We start from the raw sequence: 18836 nt of genomic DNA, 5'->3' as shown, positions 1-18836 counted from the left end.
GGTCCCACTCATCTAGAGAACATTTATTTTGAAGCCTTCTTTTTAATCCTCTCTTACTTTGAAATAAGTTTTCTTCTTACAGAATATTAGTTGAAATTTTATTTCTTGCCATATTATGATTCCCAAAATAGTTCATCTGTATAGTCCTGTTGCCATGTTTACGTTCCATTATATTTTTACTCGTCCCTAAGCTTTGGAGGAAGATGTGGAAATGCTGTTTTCCTGAGCACATTGATGAATTCCAGGGCCCTGCAGGCATTGCCCCAACCTCCTCATCCCATCTGATGTCTTCTCCCATTCAGCGTTTGAGTGACCACATTGATGTTAGAGATTACATTTATTCCTGGTGACAGTATAGCGCTCCCCGAGCTTTTCATTTCTCACAGTTCCTACAAAAAAGTAGAACTGTTTCTCCTCTGCCTTTCCCTGTGCTGGTAATTTCTCTAGACCTCTGAGATGACCAAAACACTTAGGAGAGTGAAAGGGGTCTATTAATGCACTGGGTTAATGGACCTAAACTGAGATGTATGGACCAGCTGTTGGACTAACTGGGATGTTTGATCTCCTAAACTCAGGGCTGGGGAGAAATCTGGCCATCTTTGATGTTGCCTGGATGTTTTCTGGAAGAAGAAATTCAACTTCTCTAGAAATTTATGTCCACTCGTTTTTATTCTCCTTTATTTTCTTATAAATGCATAAAACATTGCATTTTCTCTTAGTATCCCTTGAGATACATCCTATAATTATTTGTATTATGGCTTAATATGAGATATACCTGCCTAATAAATTTTTAAATGTACAATATTGTTAATAAAGTATACTATAGGTGTACATTTGTACAGATCTCTAGAACTTATTTCTCTTGCTTAAATGAATATTATATGCATTGAAGAGCGTCCCTTCATTTCTCCTTCTCCTAGTCCCTGGAAACCACCATTCTACTCTGTTTCCATGAATTTGACTATTTCAGATATCATATCTGTAAGTAGAATCATGCAATATTTGTCCTTTTGTGACTGGCTCATTTCACATAGCATGATATACTCCAGGTTCTTCCATGTTGTCCCAAATGGCTGGATTTTCTTCTTTTTAAAGGCTGAATAATAATCCATTGTGTGCATATGCCACATTTTCTTTGTCCATTTATCCATAAATGGGCATTAGGTTGTTTTTATAACTTGGCTATTGTACATAATGCTGCAATGAACATGAGAGTGCAGAATAAATTAAATATTTTAATGTAAGACCAGAAACGGCCCAAACTCCTGGAAGAACACATAGGGGAGAAGTTTCATAACATGAATCTAGGCAAGATTTCTTGGATATCACACCGAAAGCACAAGGAACAAAAGCGAAAGTAGACAAGTAAGACTATCAAACTGAAGAGCTTATGCACAGCCAAAGAAACGATCAGCAGAGTGAAAAGGCAACCTACGAAATGAAAGAAAATATTTGCAAACCATGTATCTCATAAGAAGTTAATATCCAAAATATGTAAGGAAGTCACACAACTCAATGGCAAACAAACAAACAAACATTTGATTAAAAAGGAGCAGACTTGAATGGACATTTCTCCAAGATACAAATGGCCAACAGGCATATGAAAAGATGTTCAGCATTTACTAATAATCAGGGAAATGCAAATCGAAAGCACAGTGAGATATCACCTGTTAGAATGTCTATTACCAGAAAAACCAATGTGTTGGCGAGGATGTGGAGAAATTGGAACCCTTGTACACTTTGGGTAGAAATTTGAAACAGTGCAGTCACTATAGAAAACAGTATAAAGGTTCCTCAAAAAATTAAAAGTAGAACTATGATATGACCCAGAAATCTCACTTCTCATTATACACCCCAAAGAATTAAAATCAGGATCTCAAAGAGATATCAGGACACATCCTATAATGTTGATACAGTGTTTTCATTGTCTTTATTTCAACTTCAATCTGTTTTGGTTATTATTTTCGTTTAAAATATGGATTATATATATTATTTCTAAATTCCCAAGTGGTTGGATAATTTGGGGGCTACCTTAGAATCGTCTATGTTTATTATTGCCTATGTTTAGATGGAATGGCCTGTATGGTATCAACTTTGAGCATTTTTTGATATTTCCTTTGTGACTTTATGCACTAAAAATAAGTTTTCCATGCAAACCTAAGAAAAAATAACACTGATTTCCAGGCATAAATTTAGACATATATAAATTATTTATTTATATATAATATATTTCATAATATGAGCATATAATATTACATAGAATTATATATCATGTATTTTAATATTTTGACATTAATAGATACATAAAATTTAACATATATGTATTTATATATTTATAAGTTGAATTTTGTTAACTATTTACTCTTTATATTTTTAATTCTTTTTTTTTTGCTTGATCTATCGGTTGCTCATAGGGAGTATTAAATTACCTTACTATGACTGTATTTTTAATCAAATTACGTTATTATTTTATACTATTTGCTTAGATTACTTTAACTCTGTTTTTTGGTACCTAAAGGTTCATGTATGCCATATCTTCTTCTTGTTTCATACCTTTTATCCCAATGAAATATTCATCTTTGAACCATTATTGGTGTTTTTCTTAACTTCTTTATTGGTTGTGCATACCATTACTTCACCACTTGAAAACACCTTCTTTTCTTTGCATTTTAACATCTCTGAAACCTAGATGCATGTTACTACAATGGATGGCATCTTACTATATTGTCAGCCAAGTGGCAGTCATGACATAGTGGTCATTGCCTATGCATTTGCAAATATAGTTGGTTTTTCTGATGCTGTGGTTGGACAAATGTTTCCCATCTGATGTTTCATTCAGTACATCATCAAGAAAAAACATTCATTGAAGGAATATGATCCTGGTTGTTGGTGATGAAACTTCTATTGACACATCCTGTAAATTAAAAAAGCAACAGCATCAAAAGTTGCTGAATGGAGGTCAGCAGCTTGGAATGATGTCTGGAGGTAAGGATGGATAACTTACGAAATGCTGTATCACCAGTACTCTTGTTGGCACAGGAGAGTTTTATCGGAAACAAACGGTGATTCTGAGTCAGAAGTGATTAAGCAGAATCACATTCAAAATGTAAGAAGTTTTAGGGGTGGGTGCAGTGGCTCATGCCTGTAACTCCAGCACTTTGGGAGGCCAAGGCGGGTGGATCACCTGAGATCAGGAGTTTGAAACCAGCCTGGCCAACATGGTGAAACCCCGCCTCAAATAAAAATACAAAAATTAGCTGGACGTGGTGGTACATGCCTGTAATCCCATCTACTCAGGAGAGTGAGGCAGGAGAATTGACTGAACCCGGGGGACAGAGGTTGCAGTGAGCCAAGGTCATACCACTGCACTCTAGCCTGGGTAAGAGAGTGAGACTCTGCCTCCAAAAAAAAAAAAAAAAAAGTAAGAAATTTTAGGAATGCTTTAATTGACTAATCTCATTTATATTTACCTTTTTGTGAGTGAAAAGAATACTAGATTATAAATATATGTCCTTAAAACAGCTCCATTTACATGTATGTTTCTAACAAAGTATTGTATTGTAATTGGGCAATTTTTTTTTCTTTTTTGGTAGTACATAAAATAATTGTACATCTTACAATCCATGGCATTTTTCAATGTAACATGATATTGTCAACTGCTTTTTTTGTGTTAACATTTGCTTGACATATATCTTCATCAATTCCTACATTTTCAACCTTTCTGAATTATTTTCCTTTACACTTACCTCTTATCAACAGCATAGAGCTAGACGTGTGTGTGTGTGTTTGGTTTAACAAGTCATCTGATAGTCTTTTTGTTGAATTTGGCCCATTCACCTTTATTTTGATCACTGGAATGCAGAATTAAATATGACATCTTTTCTGTCTTTTTCGGTTTGTACTGTTTTATTTTGCTTTTCATTTTCTTCTGATAGTTGAATCTGATATACTTTGGAGTATTGTTGTAATCTACACATACCTACTAGTGAGTTCTTACTTGTTAAGTAATTAGTTTAGTTTTTTAGTGCAGAAATTGTGATGTATTACATGACATGTCATTATAGTACAGGAGTGTTTTGGTGATATATGGGGTATTAATTTGGATTTTTAGGTGAACTCGTTATTTTTTCAATTTGATGTAGTGAAATATATGCCACAGTATCTGAAAATTTGCTATCCAACATGGCTTTAGGATCAGATTAACCACTTGAGTTTCTGCTTTGTGAATTACTTGTTCATTGCATTTGCCCATTTTCTTCTCTTGATGCTATTATATCTTTCCTTTTTCTTGTTGGTTTGCAGAAATTTATTATATATTTTTAAGTCTTAATTCACTGGTTTAGTTGTTGCAACTATCTTATTTTAACTTGTCATTGGCTAACTTTTTCCTATGGTGTCTTTAATAAAGAGAGAAATTCTTATTGTTTGCTGTCATCAAATCTATCTTTTTTTTTTTTGACAGAGTCTTGGTCTGTTGCCCAGGCTGGAGTGCAGTGGCACGATCTTGGCTCACTGCAACCTCCGCCCCCCGAGTTTATGCCATTCTCCTGCCTCAGCCTCCCAAGTAGCTGGGACTACAGGCCCCCACCACCACGCCCAGCTAATTTTTTGTATTTTTAGTAGAGACGGGGTTTCACCACATTAGCCAGGATGGTCTCAATCGCCTGACCTCATGATCTGCCCGCCTTGGTCTCCCAAAGTGTTGGGATTACAGCGTGAGCCACTGCACCCAGCCAAATCTATCTTTTTTAAAATGTAGGGTTTGAGCAATTGGATCTTTTTAGTCATTTTTAAAACAACATTAAACTTTACCAAATTATTAATATGTCTTCAACCTTACCTACTGAATATTTTGAATAATCATCCTGGATTTGTTCTTCTGCATTTGGAGTGCTTCCTTCAAGAGGGATTTCAGTAGCAGGCTGTGTGGGGCAAAGCTTCTGAGCCTAGGAGGCTCCCTGAGAACAGCTTTTATGTTTTTCTGTATGATGATAATTCCAGGAAAGGTGATTTTTAGGGGACTGGTATGCTGGAGAGAAAACAAGGTCATCAAGAATTAAGGTAGCCTATAATAAAATTGAAGTTTGGAAAGAAAAAACAAATGTTAGGGAAAGGTCAGAGTGACCTAGGACCCCAGGAGATGACTAACTCAGTATCCAAGAGAAAAAGCAAGAGAGTGGAGAGATGCAAATGAATTTCAAGACAGAGGTAGGGTGACACTAATGTAGTTGGTTTATATGCACTTTTTCTGCTGAATGACTAATGTGCTGAGCATATTATCCTTCTTAGCCACAATACCCACCCTGAAAATTATTCCCATTTTATAGAAGGGAAATCAGGGGCTCAGAGCTGTGAAGAGACTTGACTGAATCCATACAGCTAGAAGCAGGCAACTCCAAAGTTTGGACTCACAGGTGCTGAATATAAACCTTATACATTGTAGGCAATAGTAATCACAAGTATCTTCCATTGAACCCCTCTTCATTTCCAGGTACTGGGAATTGGGAAAAGGGCACTGGGAAAAGCTGAAAGTCAATACTTCAGGCTTCAGAAAGATGCCTCCCTCTTCTGGAATTCTGAAAGAGGGAATTTGAGTCTATTGTTAGGGACCAGGGTGCCCACAGTGGTGGCCTGCCCTGGGCTCTGAGTTACAGAGGCTTGTTAGGTGGAGTCAACTTTGTTCAGCTCTAGGAGGTGTACTCTTGACCTCAGGGAGTGCCCATGTTCAGATGGAACAGCATCCGGAAACCTGACTTGGGAGAGTCCGTCAAAATGTTGATGTAATCCCATTTCTTTATTTTTACTGTCTGGGGATTTCCCTCACCTTCTTTCCTTTAGTATCTCTAAGCAGTCTGACCTGTGCTACCATTGATATTTCCCCACCCAAAGCCTCAACAGGAAGCAGCTTTCTAGAGAGAGAAGCCTTCACATGCTCCTTTGGCTAAAGGAGCACAGGGGCTACTAGAGAAACCACATGTCCACTGGAACATGGAGACCCCGATCCACACAGGTGTCTGGACTGCTTGGCCCAGCTCATGCAGGAAGCTGCTGGCCTCTGATCCCAAGCTCACTAGTGGGCCTTTGGCCTGGCCCTGGCCATCGATGAGAGTCTTTGCTTGTGCTGGAATCAAAGGGACAGCTGCTTCTTGTTGGACAGTGAGTTGGTGGGACCATGCTCTGTGCTCCCCACTGGATACACTGTGTTTAGAAAGTAAAAACATGAGGCTGGAATAACAAGGCACAGATAAAGCCCACTGCAAATTAACAAGTAATAATATTTCTCCCAATAACATGCTGCAGCTGTAGTATCATAGCATTCCTCTTCTTTGAGTGGCTACTATTTTTTTAATCACTAAGAGACTTTGTTCTTTACAACCATGGACAACTGGACATTTGACTTTTCAAGTTGTATGAACAAGAATGAAGCATCCCAATTTTGCCTGAATAATATAAATCATGTTGACACAGAGAAGCAGCCTCAATCTCCTGCCTGTGAACAGAACTTCAGATAAAAGGTTTCCGGTCACAAACTTCTACATGTATCTTAACTTTGTAGTTTCACAGGACACAGACCCTAGATCCTCTTTACACTTCTGACCTAATGTGGACCCCTCTCCATACAGTACTTTTTGCTTTGAGCCCATCTAAACATTGCTTCATTTAAATTTTGCCTAAATATTACTTTTCCCCCCAATCCTATAATCACCGTCTTTCTTCCTTGGTATGGCTCAGGTTCCTGATGGACAGTCTCTTTTACTGCAGTAAGTCAAAAAATCTGACTTCATTGGACTACAGAATTGTTCCTGTTGACTTTAGGCTGATGGGGTGGGGACAATGTGATAGTCAAGCACAGGACCTTCCCAGATGGATCCTAAATGGAAGACCCAGTGCACATCATATTTTAGATGAGTGACTAAAGTATGCGTTGCTACCCCTATTAATGAGCCATTTTCCTTCACCAGCACTGCTGTGCCACTTGGGCTTAGTCATTATTTCAGAGTGAACCCCGCTATTAGTCCTGTCTGGGTTAGGAAGCACCCATTGATACCAACGACCTTGGCAGTGGATGAAGAATTGGTTTTTGCCACGTTAATTGTTAGTGTTTGAGGGGAGGGGTAATAGGGGTAATCCCTGTCTCCCACTTGAGTTATGAACCAATTGAGAAGCAAGACAAAGACTTTTTTTGTTTATTGATACATTTATTATTGATAAAGCTGATATTGATTGTGGATTCTTTCTGCAAATGAATAAAGCACAGAATGAGACCATAAGAATTGCAATCACACATGTCACAGTTAGAACCACAGGAAGGATGGCTCTGATAAAAGTATAAATCATGGCTGGGCACAGTGGGTTGCACCTGGACTCTCAGCGCTTGGGAGGCTGAGGTGGGAAGATTGCTTGAGTTCAGGAGTTTGAGACCAGCCTGGGTAACATAGCAGGACTCTGTCTCTTGGAGGAGGAGAAGAAGAAGAAGGAGAAGGAGAAGGAGAAGGGGAAGGAGAAGGGTGAATCATAATGGAACAGAGCAAAATGAAAGCTTTCTTCAAGTAGGTAGAGAGCAGTTGGACCACACAAAGGAAGAAGAAAGAAGAAGAAGAAGAAGAAGAAGAAGAAGAAGAAGAAGAAGAAGAAGAAGAAGAAGAAGAGGAAGGAGGAGGATGACGAGGAGGAGGAGGAGGGGGGGAGGAGGAGGAGGAAAGAAAGAAAAAAGAAAGAAAGAAAGAAAAAAGAAAAGAGAAGAGAAGAAAAAGAAAAGAAGGAGAAGAAGAGAATAATAAGAAGAAAAAGGAGCTGGAGGAGGAGGAGGAAGAGAAGGAGGGAGAAGGAAGGAGAAGGAGAAGAAGAGTGAATCATGATGCAACAGAGCAAAATGAAAGCTTTCTTCAATTCTATTGGTTTTCAATGGAAAGTAGGTAGAGAGCAGTTGGGCCAAACACTCTTAGTTTCTCATAAGTAGTATGACCATATAATTTATATATAAGGTGTCATTTTTAAGAGGGGAAAGGGTGGTATCAGTAATGACAGCAGGACAGTAGGTGTGCAGCAGGATGTATGGGTTTCTTTTCACTTGGTTGAGGTGAATGAGGGCAGGAAGAAAGCGGGGTGTTTAATAGAAGGAAACATGAGGAGGAAAGAACTGTTCTTCCTTTGGAGGTTTATGTCAAAGGGAAAGGTGAGGCTAAAGGGGGCTGAGACAACTCCACTCACAAACTGAAGGACTTGTGTGGACCTGGGAGTCCCTTCATTCTCTGCGACATCAAGTCTGAGGAACAGGAAGACAAATTTTATTCTGAGTGAGATTAGTTTTGTTAAAGAAGGTGGACTCCCTGGGAAGGAAGTCAGTTCCTCATTTATTCAGTTATTGATTTATTAATAATTAATTCAACAAAAATTATTAAACATAGACACAGTGCTAGGGGCTGGAAATACAATGGTAAACTAGAAAAATATCACTTCCCTGCAATCAAGGAGTTTATAAGGTAATGGGGGAAGGAAAGAAAGATAAAGGCAAATCAATAAAGTGATTACAAACCCTATGAAGGAAACAGTCAAAAGCTGATACAAGAGGTAGAGGAAGGAGATTACTTTAGACATGGTGACCAAAAAGTCACATATAGGAAGGTGACTTGAAGGAGCTAGAAAGGGAAAATATGAGAATAAACTAATACAGGTAAAAGGCTGTGCATGAACATAGCATATGCAAAGGTCCTGGGGCTGTGAAGAACTTGGCATGGTTAAAGAGCTGAAAGATTGGAACAACTGAAGATAGTGATGGAAAGTAAGAGTTATCTGGAAGAGGGGTTGGAGGTAGGGGCCAGACAATTCAGGCAAGCCTGTAAATGATGGTAAGGACTTTGCATTTTCTTCCAAGTGCAAATGGAAACGTTGAAGGGGTCTAAAGATTGGACTGACATGGCTAGGATTTCCATTGGTAGAGATAATCCTGGCTGTCTCATGGAGAATGGATTTAATGGGTGCAGGAGTAGATGAAGGGCACCAGGCAGGAGGTGGATCCACATTCAGGTGAGCCTTGGTGGTTGTCTGGCATTCAGTGGTGGGTGACAAGGAAGTTGAAGAGAGATGGGTAGATTCAAGACATATTTTGGAGGTAGTCTGCTTTAGATACAGCCTTGTTAATAGGTTGGATGTAGGACTTCAGTGAAAGGAGAAATCAAGGATCACTTCTAGGTTTCTGTTGTAACTGAGACAGAGATAACTGAGTGTTGGAATGTGCAGTTTGTGGAAGGATCAAGCGTTCTACTTAGGACATTTCCAAGTTCAGAGACAGTTCACATTGGTAGCTACAAATGCGTATCTGGAGTTTAGAGGAGAGTTCTGGGCCAGGGATAAAATTGTCAACTGATACAGCTTGGCTGTGGTTCCATCCAAATCTCACCTTGAGTTGTAATAATACCCACATGTCAAGGGCAGGACCCGGTGGAGATAATTGAATCATGGGGGCAGTTTCCCTCATGTGTTCTTATGGTATGAATAAGTCTCATGAGAGCTAACAGTTTTATAAATGGGAGTTCCCCTGCACAAGCTCTCTTGCCTGTTGCCATGTAAGATGTGCCTTTGCTCTTCCTTTGCCTCCTGCCATGATTGTGAGGCCTCCCCAGCCATGCTGAACTGTGAATCCATTAAACCTCTTTCTTTTATAAATTACCCAGTCTTGGGTATATCTTTATTAACAGCATGGGAACAATCTTATACATCCACATACACTTGTTCATTAAACAAATAGTGTCATCCAGTGAAACAGTATAAAGGAGAAGACGATTCAAGGGTGAGTTCTGAGGAACTTCAACTACAAGAAGTCACATGAGGGGGAGCCAGTAAATGAAAGTAAGAAGAAAATTTCGGTGAGTCTGAGGAATGCCCAGAGAGACTTGTTGCACAATCCCTAGTATGTGCATGTAAAGATGTGTGGGAGCAGTGGAGTGTGCCTAGTGCTGATTGCGATTAGGACAGCAGAGAGCCCACGGCATCAGGAAACAGGCAGGGGTGTCATTGATGGTGCTCAGAAGAAAGGTTTTGGTGGAGAAGTCAGATGTCAGAGGTCAGACTGGAGAGTGCAGAATACTGAAGAACTAATCAGTAATCAGGCATGTACAAATGAAAATAACAGTGAGAGATTATCCTTTATATCCGTGGTCCCTAAGTTTTGTGGCACCAGGGACTGGTTTCATGGATGACATTTTTTCCATGGACCAGGGATGTGGGTGTTCTTAGAAGATCATCAGGCATTAGATTCTCATAAGGAGTGCACATATAAATCCCTTACACACACACTTCACAATAGGGTTCATGCATGTAAGGAGGCAGATCTCAGGCAGTACTGCTAGCTCGCCTGCCACTCACCTTCTGCTGTGCAGCCCGGTTCCTAACAGGTGACGGACTGGTAATGGTCCATGGCCCATGGCCTAGGGGTTGGAAGCCCCTGCTTTATATGCTAGAATAATAATACTTTTTAAATTTTTAAAAAGTAAAAATGTAGGGCAGGGAAGAATGAAAACACCATTGGAAGTGTAAATTTAAAAAAAATTTTGAACCATGGCCGAGGAGTTGGAAACCCCTGCTTTATATGCTAGAACAACAATACTTTTTAAATTTTTAAAAAGTAAAAATGTAGGGCAGGGAAGAATGAAAACACCATTGAAAGTGTAAATTAGAAAAGCCACATCCAAGGGCAGGTAGTATCTATTGAAAATAAAGAATGCACTTACTCCATGGTCAAGCAATTCTTTTATCTATTTTTTTCAGCTATCTTGTCTAAGATCACTTATCTATTCCAAAGAAAGTCTTGCATGTCTGCACAGAAGGCATACACTAGAATGTTCATTGCCACATTGTTTGTAAAAAAAAAAAAAAAAAAAGTAGCAAAATACGGAAACAACCTAACTCTCCATCCATGAAGGAATGGCTAAACAAAGGATGGTAAAACCGTTCTGCTGGGTGCTCTGCAGCAGTTGTAAAGGAATGAGACAGCCATCCATGCCAGTGTAGACAGATATTTGAACACATTGTTCAGTGAAAAAGTGAGTCGGGCTGGGCGCAGTAGCTCACACCTGTAATCCCAGCACTTTGGGAAGCTGAAGCAGGTGGATCACTTGAGGTCAGGAGTTCAAGACCAGCCTGATCAACATGGTGAAACCCTGTCTCTAATAGAAATATAAAAATTAGCCAGGCATGGTGGCGGATGCCTCTAATCCCAGCTACTTGGGAGGCTGAGGCAGGAGAATCGCTTGAACCTGGGAGGCAGACATTGCAGTAAGCTGAGATTGCACCACTGTGCTCCAGCCTGGGTGACAGAGTGAGACTCTGTCTTGAAAAAAAAAAAAAAAGTGAGTTGGAGAAAAATATGTATTTTATTATTTCAGTTAGAGAAATGTGCATGCACATGGACACATACATACAGATGCAACAGGGGCACACATAAAACAACATTGTATTCTTCCAATGGAGCCTATGAGTATGTAAATGCATAAGAAATAGCCAGAGTGACACCAATACATAACAGTGGTTATCACTGGGGTGGAGAAAGAGGAACTAGGATCTGGGGGGAAAGAATTTGGATTTATCTGGTATATCTTAACTTTATTTCAAGATGAATGTATCGATGTATTAATAACTGAAAAATTAACATTTTTAAAAGTGAAAAGTGTAAACAGCATGTGAAGAAAATAGCTTTAGCAGAGGCTGTGTTTCTCAAACGCTGTGGTCCCTGTTATGTTCTGTATGCTTGAAAATTTTCTGATACAATAACTAGGTGTGGTGCTGGGCAAATCAATGGATGAAAGACTGGATACCCAGTGTGGCTACTTGGTGGCTACAGTAGGAGGCCTAGACTATTACTATTCCATTGTAAGAAACAACTGACTGTCTTTTCCATGGATATAATCCCTAACTTTTTGTTGCTGCATCTTTTGGGAGAAAACAACTCATTGGGATCCTATTACATAGGAATGGAAATACATGGTTCTGCCCATGGTAGATAAAGAGCAGACCACATGGGAGCTAAAGGCAAAAGGATGAAGAAAAATAATATACTATAAAAATAATATCATACAGACTTGATTACATGGGAAAAACTAGTTTATTTTACCAGCATAAGATTATAGAATTTTTAAGAAGAAATGTCTTTCAATTACTTTTAATTGTATGTGTTCCTTTTAAGTTATACATACTAAACAGAGCATTTCACTGCTAATGCTCTAGTGAATAATTGCATATTATGTAAATAATTTTGAATAATTCTGCTGTTTCTTCTGTAGGACTTAACCTCTATACATCAAGAAAAGAAATAACAGATTGAGCTCTAGTAGCTTGTGGCTCTGTGGGAATTCAGGAGCAATGTTGTCTGATCTTCCCATTTTTCATGAAAACCTTGACTTTACAATTTTTTAAAAAACACTCTAAGGACTGGACAAAACACATCTACAGGCTATGTAGTCCAAATCTACTCTTAAAAAGACTCCGACCTTCTCTAGCTTTACAGGTATGATTTACCAACTCTTTAAAAATACAGTGTCCTTGTTTTACAAACTCTCCAGAACCCAAGAAAAGAGAAAAAGTTCTGCAACTTATTCCATTTGTAGCATTTCCTTGATACCAAACCCACTCAAAGATGGTAGAGATGGGAATCTTCCTCCTCTTATTTCTGCATCCTTCCTGGCATTCCTATGTTGGTCCACATGGATGGGAAAACTTTGTCGTTCTTCCTGAGATGGTGATATTGACAGGAACTCTTCCACTTCTTTCTACCTGCAGGAGAGGAGAAGTATCTCCTAGGCTTAGCAAGATGTGTACATTTGCTAAACCACCAATTGAGTAGGGGCTAAAAGGGCAGATTCTACACTGAGGCTGCCTGGAGCAGCTTGGAGTTTGCATTCCACTCAGCCTTACTCACTTGGTTCTGCTGAAGAGTGATGCATTATTACAGTGGCTGGAGAAAATGAAATTAGAGTTGGTGGGCATTCTTTTGGCCCCAAAAGTCTAGATTGAGGCCCCAAAAGACTAAGAGGCACCTCTCACTTCCCTAATCCAGCCATAACAATAGTAAAGGCACTGCTATGATTTTGATTTTGGCATCAACATAGTTTCTAAGTGTTTGAACGTGGATGGGGATTGGAAGGGGGACTGTTACCTACAAACCTTCAAAATATAATGTCAGTTCCAAAAGGATGGCCATATTTTCCCGTTTTTGTTTACTACTATGTCCCCAGCACTTAGAACAGCATAGGTGCTCAAAACATATTTGTTGAATAATTCAAATTATTGATCCTGACACTTCCTTTGAGATAAACACAAGCTTTGTTGTTTGGGGTTCAAACTACACGATGAGTTTGGAGAAGCCATTGCTAGTGGCTTTGGCCTTGGTCAGTTAGATGTGGCTTTTATTATGGCCACACTGCTATTATAGGCATAGATAAAACTGATTTTAGAGAACTAGAGCTGTAATTGGCAAAATTTAACCTGCTAAACTGTACAAGCAATAGAGAACATCAGTGTATGGTTTTTGATCTTTTGATGTTTGCTATTAGATATACGGAGGTGGCACTCTGTCAGCTGCACAGTCTTTGCTAGTCTCTATCTCATTTTTAATTGCATCCTTAGTTAAGGAGAGAACCATCAAGGGAATGACATTATGTAGTTTATTCACTTATTTCTGGTGTTACTTCCCAACCATATGGCCTAGAGTTGACTTTGAAGTATTCTTTTTATAAACAGAAATCTTCTACTTGTAAGTGACTCAAACTAATAAGGTAATTAACTGATCAGTTCTTTAACTGCATCTTTATCTCCCTTTCCTTCTTATTGACAACTCAAGTGTTGTTTTCTTGCCCCTAATTCACATTAGATCACCAACAACGTTAAAATAAACTTATTGACTTAAGTGAGAGACACAGATTCTCAGCTGCAAGCTTGTAGAGCTTTTTACATTTTCTCTTCTGAAGAATAAAGGAAACAGAAGTTGAGGAAAGGGCAGGGCAGATATGCATGCTGACGGAAATCGAAGAGAAAGGATGGGTGGAAGCGAGTAGGGATCTCTGAAATGGACTTGCATTCAGGTTTCTGAATGGAAGAGATTCAGGGGACAAACTGTCTTTGAGTGTCACAAGGGTAAACTCCCTCTCTACCACCCTGTGAAAAACCCACCATTCAATAGTCCTGGGCCTGAGGACCGTGACTCTTGCTTAAGAAAGCAACAAAAGCATCAACATCTCCTTGAATATTAGAGTTACCTCACTGGCTGGAAAAAAAGGTCATAGGAACTAGTGCTTCAGAGACTGAAACAGGTGGAATAACACTGCTCGTGCTCTTTCTCCAATTGTCGATATTCTATTTCGTGTGTGTGGGTGTGTGTGTGTGTGTGTTTGTGTGTATGCTGGCCTTATTTTTTCCATACTACAGATAGACAAGGAATTAGCCTACCTTCTTGCAAGGTTTAGGAAATCCACATTGTTTGGGAAGTGCCTTCTGATACTGATTGAACAGAAGGCACAGGAAGTGCCTTCTCCTGTGGTTCTTAGATTTAAGCAAAGAACATCAAAGCTCTCGATCCAGGAGAGCAAATAAAATATTTGAGGACACCCCTTGAGTCTTTCTGTGGTTTCTCCTCCTCTTCTTCCTCCTTCACCACCACAATGTTCTCACTCCTCTGGCAGAGGGCACAGGTGGTGTGATGTAAGGTGGGCTGGCTGTGTATCTCTTGCTCATGTTCAGTGCTCCTGGGATAGCTGGGAAGCTGATATTTATAAGCACAGTGCAGGATTACATTGTGTTTTTCATCACCATCTTCCTATAGATTCTTTCTGTACATTTAGCTATGTACAGAACTCACATTCTTTGCAGCCCTTCTCAGAAAACCTATGTACTACATATCCAAGTACATTGTTGAAAGTCTCTCATGGCCATCCTTGAGGCCATTTATGCTTAGTCATGACCTTGTCAGAGAAGACATTTGCAATGATGAATTTCCCCGGTCTCCTTCTCTTGTGCCCCTACGCTGTTGCGCATATGCATAAATACATGTGGGGAAAGGCTTGGACAAAGTGCAAACCCTCAGACTGTGCACGGAGCCCTCCAAGAGGGAGGCAGAGGATACTGGCTAGAAGCTCCTGGGGATACTTTTGGCTATGTTTCATTTCTGCAGCCATCTCCTCCTGAGTGGATGCCCTTGTATCATCACATTCCCCTGGGGCCATATTGGCATATGGGGAAGAGGAGGAAGAATTGAGACAGGGAAGTTTCTAAGCAGCCTTTCTATGTTTTCCTCTCCATATTCTGTGAGAAGCTTTCCAGTTCCGTGGACCCTTCTTGAAGTTGAGGGCTGCCCTGGCCATGACAATGCAAGATTCTCCCTGACACACCTTGGTATTAATGGGAAGATGCTAATACATGAAATGAAAATTAATTTGCTTCAACAGTGTATTCTGAGAAACTGCTAAGAGGGAGGGAAGATTTGGTAACTAAAGGGAGTGCATAAATGAAAGAGACAAATTTCTGCCTCTATGTACCAAGAATTTGGTTGAGGAGAAGAGAGCAAATGGGCCAAGACAAGGAGAAGAAGCTGTAGCACAAAGCCTAAGGAAATAAATGTCCCATGAGAAGGCAAAAATGCTATGGACCTCGCAGAAGTTAAGATGTTGCCTTTGGTTGGGAAGATGAGGAGAGTCCCCTAAACAGCTGGAAGGGATTTAGGATGTTAATAAGACATAGGCAGCAATGAAAGTGATTGAGATGTGTGCAAAGGCATGAGCAGGGACATAGAGGAAAGAAATCCACTGTGTTGGAGGTGGCTAGTCGAGAAAAGAAGTTGGTTTTGACAGAATCTGTCTTAGCTAGGTTTATACCAGAAAGCAGAGCCTGAGACAAGGGTTTGCATGCAAGATGATGACAAGTGACCCTAGGGAACATGAGAAGGGGCTGGGGAAATTGAAGCAGGGAAATGAGAGAAGTCAATTCAGGATGTGTTCTTGAACTTAGCCCTGCCATGGGTGATTATGTCTCAATACTGCTGGGATCCTCTGAGGAACCGTGAAGAATGAATGCATCTCAGAATTGTCCACCTGTGGGATGGATAAGAGAAGTTGCTCCTCACCCACTCCTATTCCCCATTGGTCAAGGGTTCCCATGGAGCAGCTCCTGCTCACATCCAGGTTTATGCATGTGTGAATTCCAACTAGGTTCCAGAAAGTGTCCTTCCCTATGTTATCTCGGGAGCCCTGAAGCTGGAAAAGAGAAATGTTCAATGTTGCTGAGATAATACACTGCCAGGTTACACTGTCTCAAAGTTGGTTGCACGGCAGTGACTGGAGTAAAAGGCCTGCTAACAGCATGTAAGGTGGGGTTCAAGGAGTATCCCAAACAGAATGGGGGGAACTAAAGCAATAAGAGATAATGCCAGAAGCATAGGTTTGGGGACAAATTATGCCTGGCTGAGAAATTTGAATTTAGCAGTGGGTACCCACTGCAAGACCCAATACGCCTGCTTGTCATGTGCAAAGAAGGACAAGGTCTCTTGAGAGAAGACAGCCTGTTATGCTCATGTTCATGCTCAGGATATTATGGTATATTTATTGCAGTCTACATGTACTTGGTTAGTAGATTTGCAGATTATATTACAAACTTTAATTAAAATAACCCTGACAAAATGGACAACTGGCTTAAAAGTATCCCTATAGAGGAGTGGTAGATTGAATGTATACTAACAAAATTCCAGAAAATATAATAATAACAAGAAAGTATCATAGCTGATGCTTCTTCTTCCAGCGACTTTATAAAGTAAAAACAAAAAACATTCAGTTCTAGAAGTTGTCTGAAAGAAATTAAAAACAATATAAATGATTTTTTTAAATCTGGATTGGTTTACATTCACCATGGTTAGCAATTGATCTTAACCAAAGTACAGTTGACCCTTGAACAACATGGGGGTAGCAGTACAGTCAAAAATTCATGTATAACTGTTGACTTCCGAAAAACTTAACTAATAAGCTACTGTTGACCAGAAGCCTTGCCAATAACATAAACAGTCATTTAACACGTTTTGTATGTTATGTGTATTATATAATGTATTCTTACAATGAAGTAGGCTAAGAAACTCGTAAGGAAAACATATTTATTATTCATTAAGTGGAAGTGGATCATGATAACAGTCTTTATCCCCATTATCTTCACATTGACTGAGGAGAAGAAAGAGGAGGGTTTGTTTTTGCTGTCTCAGGGGTGGAGAGGCAGAAGAGGTGGAGGAGTTAGAGGGGGAGGCAGGAGAAGCAGGGACATTTGGCGTAACTTTTATTGAAAAAAATCAATGTTTAAGTGGACCTGTGCAGTTCAAAATTGTGTTGTTCAAGGGTTAAGTGTATACACTGTGTGTCAAATTATTAATGAGTGACATTAAGAATTCATTAGGATTATGAAGACATGCAAACCTTTAATTTCACATTCATCTCATTCTTTAGTTTGAATTAAACATTGAAGTTCTGAATACAGGGAAAGAAGCTGAGATGGACTGACTTTTGATGGGAGGAAGGAATATTTCCCTGTTATTAGAAAAGAGGATGCCAACTTAGAAAGCTGCATAGGTTTGGTGGTGGAAAGATGATGGAGTTTGAATCTGAGGACATAGGTAGCAACGGTTGGAACCTGAAGGAGAGAAATTCCAAGGAGAAGGTTACCTGTTGTTTGAATGGATAAGCCCTTCTAATCTGAAGATATTTTCTTTTGGTAAGAGGAGCTGTCAACCCTTCACACTCTCATTTCTAGATGTGGGATTCCCTTTGTGGAAGGGAATCATAGTGTCCTTTCTCACTTGACCGTCCTGTGGCTGTTGGGCTGGTGCCTAGAAGTGGGCGAGGTCCAGGGCCAGGCTTGTGCAAGCTCAGCCTCATTCCTGGTGAAGCTGGCATCATCTCAGGAAGCAACAGTGGGTTTGATTTTCACTCACCAGGCTTAATGCTGCTGCTAAGAGGAGATGCTATTAAAGAATTTCCACTCAGGACCCACACCATCTGTCGAGAATCACGAATAGCATAGCATTTGGGTGCTGCCTCCCCTGCCAGATGACAAAAACACACAAAATACATGTGAGGTTATCAACTTCAGGACTCCAGTTGCATCCTGGTATTAATGGCTTTTGAGTTTCTGGAGAGAGTCTCATTGCTCTGAGAAGTAGTGGCTATAACAATAAATGGAGGAGAAATAGGGCAGGGACTAGTCTGTGAATCAAAGCACCTGAAAGGATCTACGTGCAATCACAGTCCCAAGATTCACCTTTTTCTAGGGCTATTAGTGACTTGTCTTTTTCCGAATGATAAAATGTCTAGGTGGTAACAAAACCCCATAATATTTAAATTAGTTATCGGTATGTTGTTTTAAAAATCCTCTTATCAAAATAAACAAGGAATTCTAAATACAGATAATAATAAAAGAGCTAGATGCCCTGAGATTTCCAAAGGCTGTTTTATGAACTGAGTGTTTTAGCAAGAGCAAATACATTTATAGCTTAGCAAATGATAGGGGTCCTTCCATCCTATTGTCTTTGGTGAGGTCAGGTGGAGATATTTCCAAGCTGATTTGCAATTCACCACTTACTTTGTGGGTTCATGATGTCTTCAGAGCCTTTCGTGAAGAGAACAAGATAGATCAGATGGTGGTGAGGAGGTTGTTAACAGTTGGCCATGTGAGAGAAGGAGAGAAGAAAAATGTTATGCTTTTTTCTCCTCTCCCCCAAGATTTTACTGTAAAAATTCTTTAGAGAGAGCGGCCCTGAGAGCCTTTCCCAGATGCGTATTTGAGAATAAGGATGGGTACGGCATATTTCAAGACCA

At 39.8% G+C, this 18836-nt stretch overlaps 1 protein-coding gene across 1 annotated transcript; it reads right to left on the bottom strand.

Moving 5' to 3' along the window:
* Positions 1 to 12658: 12658 nt before the first annotated feature.
* On the bottom strand, positions 12659 to 18613 carry LOC129462941 (interleukin-36 beta-like). Its single transcript, XM_055243417.1, has 5 exons — positions 18601 to 18613; positions 17954 to 18061; positions 17588 to 17652; positions 16109 to 16238; positions 12659 to 12768 (listed from the first exon to the last, which is right to left on the bottom strand). Exons 1-5 carry the CDS (start codon positions 18611 to 18613, stop codon positions 12659 to 12661), a joined length of 426 nt encoding a protein of 141 aa, XP_055099392.1.
* Positions 18614 to 18836: the final 223 nt, after the last annotated feature.

This window comes from Symphalangus syndactylus, chromosome 14, assembly GCF_028878055.3.
Source record: "Symphalangus syndactylus isolate Jambi chromosome 14, NHGRI_mSymSyn1-v2.1_pri, whole genome shotgun sequence".
Lineage (NCBI taxonomy): Eukaryota > Metazoa > Chordata > Mammalia > Primates > Hylobatidae > Symphalangus > Symphalangus syndactylus.
The sequence above is the reverse complement of the archived record's forward strand: the minus strand, read 5'-3'. Positions and strand labels throughout refer to the sequence as shown.

Coding starts and splice junctions, on each gene's coding strand:
- LOC129462941 (XM_055243417.1), bottom strand. Junction 17,653..17,953: donor TAGCAGCAGCATTAAGCCTG/GTGAGTGAAAAT, acceptor TCTCTCCTTCAG/GTTCCAACCGTTGCTACCTA. Junction 16,239..17,587: donor CTTTCCACCACCAAACCTAT/GCAGCTTTCTAA, acceptor TCTCTTTTCCAG/CTTCAGGGCTCCCGAGATAA.